Source organism: Salvia hispanica, chromosome 5 (assembly GCF_023119035.1).
Source record: "Salvia hispanica cultivar TCC Black 2014 chromosome 5, UniMelb_Shisp_WGS_1.0, whole genome shotgun sequence".
Lineage (NCBI taxonomy): Eukaryota > Viridiplantae > Streptophyta > Magnoliopsida > Lamiales > Lamiaceae > Salvia > Salvia hispanica.
In genome coordinates, this window is record NC_062969.1 from 11349403 (window position 1) to 11366472 (window position 17070).

Genomic DNA, 17070 nt, shown 5'->3' on the forward strand with positions numbered 1-17070 from the left:
AGATTGATAAGATAAAGTACTCAGCTGTAGACTAGACTTATAGGATCTAATCATATCATAAATCATTAGCATGAAATAAATGAAAATGTAGAGGATTTAATGATGGTTTCAAAGGGAACTACCCAAACAGTCATAATAACCTCCTTAATGAATCACTTATTAGTTTAAAAGCCACCTAAGACTAACAAACATACAAAATATAAAAAGAACAACAATAATAACTAAGTATAGATAGTTGAATTACAAAAACAAAAAGATTTTGCAAGATAATTTGCAGAGGAGCAACTGATATATCACCCTCCAATTTGCTGCTTTCCATCACAAATTTGACAAAGCTATATGATTTGATTGAACAAACATTAAATTACAAGAAAAGGCAATATCTTAAGCTAGGAACAAAACTCAGAAACATGATTGTATATAGTTAATAGTTCTCGTAGGTAAAAAAACCTCCACTGTAAACACTTAGAAACACAAATTGAATGTTAAAACATATCTAAATCCCTCTGGTTATATACCAACTCTTGAGAAGACACCATCATCACAACTTCAGTTGAGCCTCCTCCGCCTCGGGGCCCGCGAATCCCCGCTGTCAACGTCGGAGATTCTAGAAGCATCGTTTCTCCTCCTTGAAGACGAAGTCGAGAGCGCCACCCTGGAATTGATTTCTATGGCATTGTCCACAGTTTGGCTCTCAGAGTGTATTACAGCAGCAATGCTGGACACAGAATCCCTATCGTCCACCATCCGAGGAGGCCTCTCCAGATTCCTCTCCACCGGATCGCTCTGGAGAAATGACTCAAAGTCAGCGTTGATTGCAGATGTGAGATTGGACAAAGAAGCAGCTCGATGAGAACTTGATCTGCGAAGCAGCAATGATGTGAGACGACGGCTATCCCTCTCCCTCTCTCTTTCCATCTCCCTATTCCCCTCCCTGAGCTCCCTCTCCCTCATCTCGTAGCTCGGGGGGCTGCTCTCAGTCAGGTCAATCACATCATCAAGTGGGAGCGGCGGAGTTCTCTCTCTGCGAATTCCTCTAGAAGTCAAGAAACGATTGAGTAAAGCCGTACTTCTCTCAGGTGAGTCATGGAGGCCATCAGGGTGTCGGGACTGTATCTGAGCCAGCTCCCGGTTTAGGTCGAAAGCACTCCCAAGACGCCTAATCATCTCCTCAACAGGGATAGTGAAGGCTGTTGCAGTCCTCTGTATAGTCTGCCTCCAGCTCTCAATCCGCCGGGCATGGGGCCTAAGAGGGATCTTGAGGCTAGAATCAATATCTTGGTCTCGGACAATGTTGCCACGGCCATATATAGGCGTCACATTCTTAGTGGTGACCTCTCCCTTGCACACGGGGCACTCCTTGGCTTCGGAGTGATGATGCAACCAACGGTAAAGACATGGCCAGCAAAACAAGTGGCCACAGCAAGTGACAACAGGATCCTTGGCCAAATCTAAGCATATGTTGCAATCAAAGAAACCCCCCTCGTCACCATTACTCTTACCACCATCTTTCTTCTTACCAAGATCCTCGTCCTCAGGAGAACCAGTCGTGTTCTCACATATCTTAGCTGCCTCAATAGGCCTATCCTCAGAGGCTACACTACCCTCACCAGTCTGTGGTGCATTCCCACTAATCAATTCCAAAGCAAGGTTCCTTGTTTCCGGGGGGATTGGGAGTTGCCTCCACAACGGCCGCCACCTATGATTTCTCTGCCTTACGGCATCCCTAACGCGATGAATTGGACTTTCTAACCAATCCTCCAAGTTCATCGCAACAATAGGATATGATCCCGAGAGAGGCTCACCACCATCACTAGAATTATCAACCGGCTCCAAATTGAGATCGAGGTTCATCGTATTAGCATTCTCTTCAGCCATTGCAGAATTCACCCAACACAACAAAAAAAATTCAACAGAACAACCCAAAACTCAGGCACCCAGCTCTCAAACAAATGAAAGGAACGAATTTCCCCAAATCATTGAAACCCTAATTTCAGCCAATAACACGCACATACATCGAGTCTAGATATACGATACCCAGAAATCAAACTGGTCAATTAAACAGTTTGGTACAATCAAAACCCTAACTTCAATTGCAAAAAATGCTCAACAATAATCAAAATTGATTTTCCGGTCAGCTGATGAACTTATCCGGGTCAACCAAATCGCAAAAATCTAGTGAATAGGGGAGGAACAAAACAAGCTACAGAGATTGTAACCGACGAAAAATCCACCAAAAAACAAAAGATTCAATAGTATAAATGGACACTGCAAACCTGCAAGCAAATTACAGCTTCCCTTTCTGCAGGTAAAGATGCAAAATTTATGCGGAAAACCGAGAAATAAGAAAATTTAGGGATCTGGGTTGTGTATTTTGGGGGGTTTTCAGGAAGGGATGAGATGAATTGGGTTCAGCTCAGAATGAAGCTCGAAGCGAGAAAGAGGGAAGGGAGAGAGAGGAGAGAAATATTCTCTGCAAGTAGTAATTCTGGCGTAGCTGTACAGCAGTGCGTGTGGGACCGGCTAAGCCCCACGTCAGCATTAATATACTGGGCTAAATGGATGGGCTCACTATTGGGCCAATTAAGCTTATTAGAAAGCTAATCAATGGACCAGTAGGCCCAAATAATTATTAATGGAGAGTGTATGCATACGAATATTATCCGCACAGTTAAAAAAATTACTAATAAATGATTATTCATGTATAATCCATAGTTTCAAAGCAAAAATGGCTCTGTTTAGCTTCTATCCAATACACACAAAGTTCTCACATGCATAATTTACCAGTATCAATACAATTTCATTAATAATATAATTACTTTTCAATCATACAATCAAACTTTTATTTTTATCTCGTAATTTTTTATCATATGTTATCTATTTCAAAATTACCCGTTTTGTTATTCATTTTGTAATAATCTTGCAGAGCAAATGTGCTATTACATAGTCAACTTAATCATTTCATATACAGACCATTTGCTATTTACTTCGGACGATAGATTATAATCAAACAAAAAATATCCAATCATTCAGTAGATTAGTTCGCCGCGTATACTCCTCTCTCATAGTATTTGAATAAACGAATATCACATGATTAATTTTGCATATATTCAAGCCAAATTACCTAACTATATACTATAATATATTATAATACTGTATCAATTAACAAACAATCCAAGTCATTATTCCCAAACTTAAATACAACAAATCAAATCAATAAAACCATGCTAATTAAGAAACACTAATCAATGCACATCTCCAAACCCTTACAATAAAATCAATTGGAATTTAATTAAAACAACTAGCTAGCTCCCATTAACCCTACGGCAATTGGACCTAATCTCTCCATTATTCAATCCAATCAAAGGGCCAATGTTCCCCATCTTGATCATCGATTCCACAAATTTCTCAAAGAATGCACTCTGATTGCTGCTAAAAAGGCCGACGATCGGAGCTGTCGGCGCCGAGGCCGTGGAGATCAGCTCTTGATCGGACTGAAGCACCCCTCTATTCATCTGCAAGTTTGAGAAGTAATTGGCGTCGAACGTATCCTGCGTAGTTGGATCCAGATTCGCCAACGCGGATCCGCTGCCACCTTGTGGGCAGATCTGGCGGAGGGCGGCTAGGTCGGTGGCGTTCAGTGTCGGATCGGGGCTGCCGGTGCCGGAAAAGTTGTAGAGACGGTTGATGAAAACCCGGCATTGGGCACGCCCGAACGTGTGAGCACCTAGTGTTGTATAATAAATTGAGTCACGAAGTTTCAATTTTTTCTTAATTTTTAGACGACTTAAAAGGCTGGCATATAATAAATTAAATATATATATAGTCTAGTGAAACTTAATTCATTAAAAATTAATAATCATGTGAAAAATCATAACAACTGAAAGCCCGTATATTTATCGGGTGAATGTTCGATTACGTTACTCCTAAGTAATTAATAATATGGACTCAAAATTTTATACACTTGATTTGAATTACATATAACTCTATAAGTATGCACATTGAGTAAATTTTACAAAATGAAAGTGTAGAAACAAAAATTTACCAGATAATGCTACTAGGTCAGTAACATTTAGACCCATGGCATTAAACTTAGCAGTGAGATTGCTCAAGTTTTCAAATGGGGCTGGAATTGAGGTATTTGCTAATGTTTGATATGCACTTGTGCTATCTCTTCTCCCTAATAACACATTCCAAGAAGGACCTCCTGCCTGCCAATATAAACAAAAAATTTAATAATCTTGATTATTTATATTTTAATAGGGACGTGATCAAATGCAAACTCTAAATATTGTACAAACTCCAAATTATGATCTGAACCGTTAGAAAATATCAACAGATCATGAAATAATAGCAACAAAAAATGTCAACACAATGTCAACGGTTGATGTTGTGTTGACATTGTATTGATATTTTGTTGATATCAGAATCTTGAAATTTTATACTGTGTTGACATTGTGTTGAAAAAGTTTGGAGTTTGTACAATATATGAGTTTGCATTTTATCACTACCCTATTTTAATATATATATACATGTGATAAGGTATTAAGAAATGATGCCAAGAAATTATTATATTAAGTACCAAGGAAACAGCAGATTCTGCGGCGAGGGCTAGAATGTCCGCACAAGACACCACACCCGGGCACGAACTCTCGACTGCAGTCTTGATATTGTCCATGACATCAAAACCGCGGGTTGAGTTCGCATTCGGGGCAGCATCCTTCTCACTCTGGATGCTTCTATTACTATTGTTGTCTAGCAAAATTGATCCATCACAACCCTAATGAAAAGAAAAAAGATTAGGGTTTTAAAGATCAATTCATCCTCGAATAAGACAATTAATATAGGAGAAATCAGAACCTGTACAAAGCAGTCATGAAAATGAAGTCGAATGAGGCTGGCACCAATCCTAGGATCGGACTGTAAGGCTTGTTGCATTGCGGTGTTGACAATGGCCGAGACGTTAGGGCAAGTGAGGGAGTAAAAAGTCGAGTTGAGTTGAGCTCGAGCTAGAGGAAATAGGCTAAAGGCAGCTAAAAGAATCATGAAAAATGAAGTATAAGAAGATGACGAAGAGAACATCTTGCCTTAATTTGATGATGAGAGCTACATAAAGTGTTAATAAAATCACAAGGGACTGAAATATATGTGTGTATATATAGTGAAAAATAATTACTAATATTATAAATATATTAAGCCGTGTTTCTTGCACACTTGATTTAAGCAAGCTAGCTCCAAGCAAAATATGTGATTCGGTCAAAGACTATACAACGAGAGAGTGTAAAAGATTACAAATTAATTACTTTTATTTTGAATTTTGATAATGTTTTGTTTTCTTTTAAATAATATCCAGGCATGTTTGGCATTTTTAAAAAAAAATTCTCTCAATATCATAGTTATGTCACGTATCAAGTGAAAGTAGCATAGCATGAATTGTTTTTAATCGTTGTTGATCAAATTCAAACACTTCTCAAATAAGATAAATTAAAAATTTCTTAACTTCGATAGATATCTTGTAATTTTGTATGCTGAAAATGTGCGCAATCGAAGGAAAGAAGAAACTGAGATTTGGGGATTATTTTTGACTTAGTGGAGGAAGCGGACAAGTTAAGAGATTTCTGTATAAAGTAAAAAACACTAAAATCTTGCACTATACATAATTGATGGTAATTTTTCAAGAAAAGTGAAACAAAATTCAAGCAAAAACTAAAGCCTACCTGTGCAATGACGCGTTCAGACAAAAGAATTAGACGTTGTATATTAATTTCACGTAAAATAATAGTAAAAAAAATATGAAAATTAATAGATTTCATGAAAAAGTTATAGTATGACATTGATAGGTTGTTTTGGTGAGAGTTGTTGAAATTGTTGACAAATTTATCTAGAAATTTAGGGCACTACCAAAGCCCAATTAATTTTTTGACCATTTTATAATTAATTAATCACCGACTCCAGTGATTGAGAAAAAATTCTCTAGTCAAGGAATACCAAGGTGGCAATCTTATTAGGTATGTCATACTCTTAAATTTTTGACAAATGGAAATATATTTAACCTCAATTCCAACTAGATATATAAAATATGGAAACAATCTAAATATAAATGCACACCATTTTATATGGAAAATTTATGCATGTTCTACTATATAATAGACACACTATATTTAAACACTAATATACCTACATAATATATAGTAATTGAAATGACGAGCAACTTTTTTTTTAATAGTAGTTTTAGTTTATAAAATTTTTATGCAACAATCATTTGTCTTATTTTTTTTATGAAGTTTTTTCATGATATATTGAGAATGATTAATGTAATTAAATTAGTTTTTTTAGATCATCTTATAGCTATTATTACTAATAAAATTAGATTATCTTATTATTACTAACTATTTTTATAATTTAACATAATGTATAAAATTTATACAGTTAATATATACGGGGAGTGATCAATTGCTAACTCATCACTTAATTGCTAACTACAACTAATTTTAGGCCATAGGATTTTAGAAAACGTGTGGTCTACAATTTGCCACGTGTAATTTTCGTTTTTATTAATAAAATCAAAAAAGATAAAAAAAACGCCAAATTAGGCTTTTAGATGAAAATGTCAATATAGTGTTTCGGAAATATCAACACAATGCTTTGAGAATGTCAACACAATGCTTTAAGAATGTTAACTCATTGCTTATATTGACATTCTACATGTATTATATTGACATATTTTATATAATATGTTGACATTTCTGCTTTACGAAAAAATTGAAAAAATTTCGAATTTTTTTTTCAAATTTTGACGTCGGAACATATGCATGTATGATATCGTTGGAATCCTTATAAAATTATCTTTAATTTGATATATGTTATATGAATTTAACGTTTTGGGATTTCTTTTAAAAGTTAGTTATAACTAAACATGTAGTTAATTGACATTAATACCCCTATTGATATTTTATGGAATTAATCCTATGGCTTTATTGACGTTTTTTGTTGATCGTATTGACATTTCGTGGTTGATGATCTAGGCCCTTAATTTGAATATCTAATGGCTATTATTTAGTTGTAGTTAGCAATTAGGTATTGAGTTAGCAATATAACACTCCCCTAATATATACACTATATAATTATATAATTACCCATATAATTATTTAATTTATACACTACATAATCATTTGCATGTATTAATTTAATTTATATAGTATTTAATTCCATCAAATTTGAAGTTATAATTACACTTTTTATCTGTCTACATTTTTTTTAATTTATAAAGAAAAAAAGTAATCTCCTAAAAACATAAAATGAGTGATGTAATCTTTTTTTATATATTAATTTACGTCAAAGATGTCTGAATGAATAAATCATTTAATAATTTTAAATTCATGAAATGATGAATCCTATATGTATATTTAATATAGTATATGCGTATATAGTGTAGTACTCCATAGAATGTGCAATCTTTCCGTATAATAAATAGTGTGCATTTATATTTAGATTGTTTTCATATTCTATATATCTAGCTGGAATTAAGGTTAAATATATTTTCATTTGTTAAAAATTTAAAGGTGTGACATACTAAATAGGATTGCCACCTTGGTATTCCTTGACTAGGGAATTTTTTTCTCCCAGTGATTGGCTTAATCACATGAAGAACAATTTTTTAGTTAATAATAAAAAATTTAATATAAAATTAGCAATATAAGAGAAAAAGAAAAAAAATATTGAAATATTATTAGTAGATAATAGCGTTCATCCCAATAGAAGACCTCATTGAAAAGATAAACTTGTCGAAATATAGAAGATGATCAAATTTATAGACGGATATATTTTCACTGCACTTTCGTCACTACTGAGGTTTGAGGTCTATAATAGTGACACTTACTGACGGATATATGACTGTAAAAAACAAAGTGAAATAAAGAAAGGGTTTATCGAAATTCTCTGATAGTCACGTCCATCAAAGATACATACATTTTTTATGTTTCATTTGTGTTTGATAATAAAAATTAAAAGCCGATCGATTAATCCATGCATCGTCATTGGCATGTATGCTCGTCGATAGTCCATCAATAAGTTTTAATTCAAATTTTAAAATAAGCGTTTCTTCTTGGACCTTAATTATATAGAATATCTCTCCTTCTCTTTCAATATCTTTATATAAACCCTAACCATGTCATCCTCTCCCTCTTATATATCCCTTCAATAGTTATTAGTCATGATTGTTAGTATTATATTGATCAAATGTATCCTGAGAGATGTTAGGTTGATTATAAGTACCTTTTATGTGTTTAAAACTAAGATTTTATTGCACACGTGTTTTAGTCTGATGGAAGTTAATTCAATTAAATAAATAGTTACCTTGAATTAGACAAGTCTTGATAAAAACAAGTTAATTACTTAAATTAAATCACTAGGAGATTTAATTAATTAAAAGATATTGGATGTTAAACATGAGGAAATAATAAATGAAAAGATAGCTTAGACTATATAATTTGACATTGAGCTTAGAGATCATATTAACTTCAATTGTGGCATAAGTTATTTGTTTGAAGTACGACTAAATTGGGCTCACTTTAATCAGTTATTAGCTCGAGTAGTAAGCCCAAGCTCAAATCTCTTTGGTCCCTAACTTAGCAACGATTAGTTATTAGCTAACAGGTAAGAGAGAAAATTTATTTTGTAGAGAATTAATAGTGTAACTACAAATCTACAATGCAGAAGAAAATAAAGCGTTTTCATAAATTGTTTATGGTGAAATTGATGGTTTCCTTATAACCACCGCCACTAATAATTGTAATGCAATGTAACTTTGCCATATAAACTAATTGATAGTAGAGAATTATGCATGGATCAGTAAAAGAAGAAAATTTGGTAATATCGATTTCATAGACTCAATTAATCACTTATGGATCTTATTTTCAATTATGGCTCATGTTTCACTAGAATGATCATTATTATTACTAAATTCTCGTATAGATTATTGATTACAATTTGTCCATGAAATAATATCTCAACTTGTAATTTTGGAATATAATATCCATAATTTAAATACTTATTTAATTTTTTTTTAGTTTAGGTAGTAGATCCCCACACTCCACTAAATTCTTACATTCACACTCTACTACAAAATTAATAAAGTACATAAAAATGAGATACATTCCACTAACTTTTTCCTTCACTGACCTATAGTAATTAACTTCAACAAACTATAGACTTTCGTTACTTGATTCAACTTAAAGTATTTGAAAGACTAATTTGGAAGCAAATTCATAAAGAATGGAAGTTTCAAGTGAATAGACTTGCTAAAAACAACGCATATACATAAAATACTGCTACAAATTATCCCTCGTGTAAAGTGAGTTGTAAGAAAGTGAGAAATTTAAACGTAATCCAGTTAAGAAATTTAAACGTAATCCAGGGTGTAAACTGTAATCTAATCAAAGATATACGTAAGAAATTTAGAGGCGTAGTAAAAGAGCTTCGTAGAGACTAATTAAATATTTACGAACTATATTATTTTATTTTATTAATAATAAATAATAGTATTAATTAAATACTTTACATACTCGTCTCTAATTATAAAGTATAAAAGAGTCGACAATAAGTCAAGTTGTCAAACTCAAACTTGACTTAATAATCACGTTAAATAAATTAGGTGTACAAATTTAGTTTTCTTTTTTCCTTGATATAGATAAGATATGTTTTTCGACTCAGTCAGCAAGATTAGTATATCATCTCTTCCGGCATGAAAAATTATCTATATTAATTATTATCTCGAATTTTATACATTCTTATAGAAAGCAACAAATGTCAAAGCATTATGTATTACATGATCAGTTCAAAATAATTAAGGCAGCAACACTTTGTTCTTACATGGTTTGGATATAATGACGAAGAGCTTCTTCTGCCGCCGCGACTGTTTCAAAGATTCCTAAAATTTTAAGACACACTGTGAAATCTTTCTATAAATAGATATGATTCCTCATCATCAATTGCATCACTCAAATTCATAGCAACTTAATACATCTCTTACTATATTCAAGCTAAATTTTGCAATGGCGAAACAATTCTCTCTCTTATTGAGCACAGTGGCTCTCAGTTTCTGTTGCATTGCATTTGCCTTCGAGCCTAGCCCGTTGCAAGATTTCTGTGTTGCAGATGCCTCTACCTCAGGTACAATCATAGATAAACAATTTCATGAAAAGGAAATATCTATATATAGAGAGAGAGGTGTGTAGCCACTACAAAAAAATCGCGATTTAGTTCATTAGATTTATACGTTTAGTGTAGCATCGTCATGAAAACCAACTTTTAGCACCCTAGCAATAGGTTTTGGATATTTTTATTTTAGCTTATCCAAAATAATTTTTTTGGATTCACCCTTAATTATATTATTAATTATTAATGTTTTTCTTTTCAGCAAGAGTGAATGGTCTGGCATGCAAGACCCCTGCATCAGTCCAAGCTAGTGACTTCTTGTTCAGTGGGCTCCACATGCCAGCCGACACAAAGAACCCCTTTGGTGCCACGGTCACCCCAGTGACCGTGACCCAACTGCCTGGGCTCAACACCCTAGGCATTGCACTGGCCCGGATCGATTATGCTCCCAAGGGGGTCATCGTCCCCCACTCCCACCCGAGGGCCTCTGAGATCATCACGGTCCTCGAGGGCTCTTTGGAAGTCGGGTTTGTGACCTCAAACCCTGAAAATAGGCACATCACTAAGACCCTCCACAAGGGTGATGTGTTTGTATTCCCAATTGGGCTATTGCATTACCAGAGGAATGTTGGAGATGGATATGCAGTTTCTATTTCTGGATTGAGCAGCCAAAATCCCGGTGTTATAACTGCCACAAATGCTATTTTTGGATCCAAACCAGATATCACTAGTGATATTCTTGCTAAGTCTTTTCAGGTTGATCAGAGCATTGTTGAAAATCTCCAAGGAAAGTTCTAGAAGGAAAATCTTTGAATTTTATATCTTTTGATCATGATCAAAGCATTGTGATTTAGTGTTTCTTTGTTTGTCAAATTAGCTCAACGTTGGAGTTTGAATGTCATCTTTTATTTGTTCCTTTTTTGTTATTTCAGTTTTCAATTTTATTGTGTAGAGTGAGATGTTTTATTGCAAAAAGATGAAGGAAGGCCTTGTGTGATTTGTTTGAGATTTTATGAATTGTTATACCAGTGGATCAAACAAGCGAATTTATTATAACTGAAAAAACATTTAAAGTACTCAATATTCATCATGAAGAGTAATAAAAGAATAAATTGCAAACCCAACATACAACAAAAAGAAAAAGTTTTTTGAAAAGAAACAATACTTTCACTTGAAAACTCACACAACAAAAAGTTCATGATCGAACTTATTTCATTTTTATTCAGAATGTGGTGCAATACTATTTGCATACATCCAATCCATCCTTTTCCAAAATTTAATAATGCAAGTTAGCCTCTCACTATTTGATTTTCCGCCAAATTCCTCCAGTTTCTTCCTCAATCGGACGACCGCTATTCGCCTATCATCTATAGCCGTCCGATTAAATGACCTATGACACCAGCCACCGTTGACGCCGAAGCGCCACCGCCGTCCTGTTCCAACGCTCAGATTTTTCTATCCGCATTTCGAGTTATTCAATTGTATCGTCGGCGATAATAGGTTTAGATTCTACCGGGTTTTTGGATCGAAATGGATCCCGGTTTCGGGTTTAGCTCTTCGTCGAAGCCCGCCGGCCTCCGCGATTGACCAAGCTCCGGTAACCGCCCCAATTTGTTCCGATCCGTATCGAAGTTGGGCGTGGGCCAGGAAGATCCTGGCTTTAGCGGACATGGTTTTAGGTCGAATGATGGTTTTGTGAATAATAATTTGGAGGAGGAAATGTCAAATGAGGAGGATGAAAATTGATAGTGAAATGGGGTATTCAAAAATATTGAAATAAATATTAGTAGATAATAGCATTCATCCCAATAGAAGACCTAATTGAAAAGATACATTTGTCCAAATATAGAAGATGATCAAATTTATAGAGGGATATATTTTCGCTGAACTTTCGTCACTATCGAGGTTTGAGGTCTATATTAGTGACACTTACTGACGGATATATGACTGTAAAAAAATAAAGTGAAATCAAAAAAGGGTTTATCAAAATTATCTGATAGTCACGTCCATCAAAGATATATATTTTTTATGTTTCATTTGTGTTTGATAATAAAAATTAAAAGCCGATCGATTAATCCATGCATCGTCATTGGCATGTATGCTTGTCGATAATATATCCATCAATAAGTTTTAATTCAAATTTTAAAATAAGCGTTTCTTCTTGGACCTTAATTATATAGAATATCTCTCCTTCTCTTTCAACATCTATATATACACCCTAACCATGTCATCCTCTCCCTCTTATATATCCCTTCAATAGTTATTAGTCACGATTGTTAGTATTATATTGATCAAATGTATCCTGAGAGATGTTAGGTTGATTATAAGTACCTTTTATGTGTTTAAAACTAAGATTTTATTGTACATGTGTTTTAGTCTGATGGAAGTTAATTCAATTAAATAAATAGTTACCTTGAATTAGACAACTCTTGACGAAAACAAGTTAATTACTTGAATTAAATCAGTAGGATATTTAATTCATTACTGTAAAAGATATTGGAGATTAAACATGAGGAAATAATAAATGAAAAGATAGCTTAGACTACATAATTTGACATTGAGCTTAGAGATCATATTAACTTCAATTGTGGCATAAGTTATTTGTTTGAAGTACGACTAAATTGGGCTCACTTTAATCAGTTATTAGCTCGAGTGGTAAGCCCAAGCTCACATCTCTTTGGTACCCAACTTAGCAACGATTAGTTTAGCTAACAGGAAAGAGAGAAAATTTATTTTGTAGAGAATTAATAGTGTAACTACAATGCAGAAGAAAATAAAGCGTATTTCATAAATTGTTTATGGTGAAATTGATGGTTTCCTTATAACCACCGCCACTAATAATTGTAATGTAATGTAACTTTTTTGCCATACAAAACCATTTGATAGTAGAAAATTATGTATGGATCAGTAAAAGAAGAAAAATTGGTAGTATGGATTTCATACTCTCAATTCACTTATAGAAGTGTTTTAAAAACCGGTTTGGACCGGCCGGTCTAACCGGTCCGGCCGCGAACCGGCAGGTTCGGTTCACCATATTGAGCCGCCGAGAGGTTGAGTCGTTTTGAACTGGATGAACCGGCCGGTTTGACCGAAAACCGGGAACCGGTTGAACCAGTTTTTTGACATTTTAAGCTTTTTTAAAAAAACTTGTGTACAATGGGATTTGAACCATAGACTTCATGTATATAAGTCCAACTCCATTACCACTCCACCACTTCAATTATTGTGGTATAACAATAACTTTAATTGTTCTTATAATCAATGAATAAATTTTCATTCCTTCTATGATTAACTATTATTTTATAAATTGATTAATTCATTATAATTAATTATAAATAAAATATGTTAATTAAATTTGTTATTTAATAAACTTTAATAGTAATTTATTACACTAAATTTCAATGTTGTCATATATATTTAATTAAATTTAAGTTTTAGTTATACTTATCTTCAATTAAGTTTAATAATATTTTATTTTTCACTAAATTATATAAAAATATATATGAATTTGATCAAAACTACATTTTATTATATAATAAATTTGATATATTTATAAAATATATATTTAATTATATATGCTGCAGTAAAACGGTCCGACCAGTGATTGGACCGATCCAACCAATTAAACCGTGAACCAGTAGCTTCACCGGTTTGCTTGCCGGTCCAGTTTTTAAAACATTGCTAATGGATCTAATTTCAATTATGGCTCATGTTTCACTAGAATAATCATTATTATTACTAAATTCTCGTATAGATTATTGATCACAACATTGACTCTATATATTAAAGGGTAGTGATATAATGCAAACTCATATATTGTACAAACTCCAAACTATGATCTCCACTATTAAAAAATATTAATAAATGACAAAATAGTAGCAACAGAAAATGTCAACACAGTGTCAACACAATATCAACACAACATCAACCGTTGACACTGTGTTGATATTTTTTGTTGCTACTATTTTTCCATTTATTGACATTTTTTAATGATCTGGATCATAGTTTGGAGTTTGTACAATATTTAGGGTTTGCATTTGATCACATTCCATATATTACAAGTGATAAGTATTCTACTTCCTTTGTCTATGAAATAATATCTCAATTTGTGATTTTGGAATGTGCATAATTTAAATTCTCATTTACTTTTTTTTTCCACACTCCACTAAATTTTTACACTCACACTCTACTACAAAATTAATAAAGTACATAAGAATAAAATCTACCTTCCACTAACTTTTTCCTCCACTAACCTATAGTAATTAACTTAAATAAACAGAAGACTTTCGTTACTTTGATTCAATTTAAAGTATTCGAAAGACTAATGTGGAAGCAAATTCATAAAGAATGGAAATTTCAAGCGAATAGACTTGTTATAAACAAAGCATATGTACATAAGACTACAATTCTACAAATTATCCCTCGTGTAAAGTGAGTTATAAGAAAGGAAGAAATTTAAACGTAATCCATGGTGTAAACTGTAACCTAATCGAGATATACGTAAGAAATTTAGTCTTACTAGAGGATTAGTAAAAGAGCTTCGTAAAGACTTATTAATATTTAGATTTAGATATTCACCATTTTTATAAATAAAATAATAAAGATTCAATAATTAATTAAATATTTACGAACTATTATTTTGTTTTATAAATAATAAATAATAGTATTAATTAAACACTACCTAACATACTCGTCTCTAATTATAAAGTACTCCATAAAAGAATCGACAATATACAGTATAAATGAGTTAAGTTGTCAAACTCAAACTTGACTTAATAATCACGTAAAATAGATTAAGTGTACAAAATTAGTTTTCTTTTTTCCTTGATATAGATAAGATATGTTTTTCAACTAAGTCAGCTTGAATATAAATCATCTCTTCCGGCATGAAAAAGTATCTATATTAATTATTATCTCGAATTTTATACATTCCAATAGAAAGCAACAAATGTCAAAGCATTATGTATTACATGATCAGTTCAAAATAATTAAGGCAGCAACACATTGTTCTTACATGGTTTGGATATAATGACGAAGAACTTCTTCTGCCGCCGCGACTGTTTCAAAGATTCCTATAATTTTAAGACACGCTATGAAATCTTTCTATAAATAGATATGATTTCTCATCATCAATTGCATCACTCAAATTCATAGCAACTTAATACATCTCTTACTATATTCAATCAAAAAATTGAAATGGCGAAACAATTCTCTCTCTTATTGAGCACAGTAGCTCTTAGTTTATGCTGCATTGCATTTGCCTTCGAGCCTAGCCCGTTACAAGATTTCTGTGTTGCAGATGCGTCTACCTCAGGTACAATCATAGATAAACAAAATGTCAATTATTAATTTCATGAAAATGGAATATCTATATGTATAGAGAGAGATGTCGAGGTTCAAATGTGAAACCTTATTAAATTCATAACATAAATATCATTTTCAGTCCTTCGATCGCGAAGATCTACAATGAAAGGCTGCAATTCAATTTTTCATTAGATTTTTACGTTTAGTGTAGCGTTGTCACAAAAACCAACTTTTAGCACCCTAGCGATTGATTTTGGATATTTTTATTTTAGCTTATCCAAAATAATTTTTCTGCATCCACCCTTAATTATATTATTAATTATTAATCTTTTTCCTTTCAGCAAGAGTGAATGGTCTGGCATGCAAGACCACTGCATCGGTCCAAGCTAGTGACTTCTTGTTCAGTGGGCTCCACATGCCAGCCGACACAAAGAACCCCTTTGGTGCCACGGTCACCCCAGTGACCGTGACCCAACTGCCTGGGCTCAACACCCTAGGCATTGCACTGGCCCGGATCGATTATGCTCCCAAGGGGGTCATCGTCCCCCACTCCCACCCGAGGGCCTCTGAGATCATCACGGTCCTCGAGGGCTCTTTGGAAGTCGGGTTTGTGACCTCAAACCCTGAAAATAGGCACATCACTAAGACCCTCCACAAGGGTGATGTGTTTGTATTCCCAATTGGGTTATTGCATTACCAGAGGAATGTTGGAGATGGATATGCAGTTTCTATTTCTGGATTGAGCAGCCAAAATCCCGGTGTTATAACTGCCACAAATGCTATTTTTGGATCCAAACCAGATATCACTAGTGATATTCTTGCTAAGTCTTTTCAGGTTGATCAGAGCATTGTTGAAAATCTTCAAGGAAAGTTCTAGAAGGAAAATCTTTGAATTTTATATCTTTTGATCATGATCAAAGCATTGTGATTTAGTGTTTCTTTATTTGTCAAATTAGCTCAACGTTGGAGTTTGAATGTCATCTTTAATTTGTGCCTTTTTTTATTTCAATTTTCAATTTTATTGTGTAGAGTGATATGTTTTATTGCAAAATGATGAAGGAATGTCTTGTGTGATTTGTTCGAGACTTTATGAATTGTTATACCAGTGGATCAAACAAGCGGACTTATTATAACTTTAAAAACATTTAGTGTACTCAATATTCATCATGAAGAATAATAAAAGAATAAATTGCAAACCGAACATATGAAAAAAAGGAAAAGTTTTTGAAAAGAAACACTACTTTCACTTGAAAACTCCCAAAACTCACATAACAAAAAGTTCAGCATCGAACTTGTTTCATTTTTATTCGGAATGTAGTGTAATACTATTTGCATACAATACTGCATACATCCAATCCATCTAATTTTTCCAAAATTTAATAATGCAATTACTAAGTTCTTTTTTAGATTAAGAATATAAGATGAATATATCTAGTTGAATTACTTTTCCACTTTTTTTTCCTTTATCTAATTGTCATAAGTTGCTTGCCAATAGTAACCAAAAAAGAACACCATTATTCACATGGGATGATCAATAATTTTTTTGACTTTATTCACATGGATGCATGGCCAAGAAATTTCCAGGTTCTTATTCCGCCTTTTCAACTTAAT

At 33.3% G+C, this 17070-nt stretch overlaps 4 protein-coding genes across 5 annotated transcripts; 2 read left to right on the forward strand and 2 right to left on the reverse strand.

The window, feature by feature from the left end:
• Positions 1–384: 384 nt before the first annotated feature.
• On the reverse strand, positions 385–2462 carry LOC125190201. Of its 2 annotated transcripts, XM_048087426.1 has the most exons (2): positions 2277–2462; positions 385–1868 (listed from the first exon to the last, which is right to left on the reverse strand). In XM_048087426.1, exon 2 carries the CDS (start codon positions 1852–1854, stop codon positions 550–552), a length of 1305 nt encoding a protein of 434 aa, XP_047943383.1. In that variant the 5' UTR covers positions 1855–1868; positions 2277–2462; the 3' UTR covers positions 385–549. The 2 variants fall into 2 exon arrangements, with proteins under 2 accessions (XP_047943383.1, XP_047943382.1); XM_048087425.1 differs by lacking the exon at positions 2277–2462 and having other exon boundaries at positions 385–2270.
• Positions 2463–3120: 658 nt separating this feature from the next.
• Positions 3121–5103, reverse strand: LOC125191101 (peroxidase 15-like). Its single transcript, XM_048088562.1, has 4 exons — positions 4861–5103; positions 4583–4780; positions 4046–4211; positions 3121–3727 (listed from the first exon to the last, which is right to left on the reverse strand). The coding sequence occupies exons 1-4, from the start codon at positions 5080–5082 to the stop codon at positions 3306–3308; spliced, it is 1008 nt and encodes a 335-aa protein (XP_047944519.1). The 5' UTR covers positions 5083–5103; the 3' UTR covers positions 3121–3305.
• A 4949-nt stretch (positions 5104–10052) lies between these two features.
• Positions 10053–11054, forward strand: LOC125191222 (putative germin-like protein 2-1). The gene is made up of 2 exons (XM_048088734.1): positions 10053–10170; positions 10418–11054. The coding sequence occupies exons 1-2, from the start codon at positions 10053–10055 to the stop codon at positions 10951–10953; spliced, it is 654 nt and encodes a 217-aa protein (XP_047944691.1). The 3' UTR covers positions 10954–11054.
• Positions 11055–15199: 4145 nt separating this feature from the next.
• Positions 15200–16559, forward strand: LOC125191147 (putative germin-like protein 2-1). Its single transcript, XM_048088630.1, has 2 exons — positions 15200–15469; positions 15801–16559. The coding sequence occupies exons 1-2, from the start codon at positions 15352–15354 to the stop codon at positions 16334–16336; spliced, it is 654 nt and encodes a 217-aa protein (XP_047944587.1). The 5' UTR covers positions 15200–15351; the 3' UTR covers positions 16337–16559.
• Positions 16560–17070: the final 511 nt, after the last annotated feature.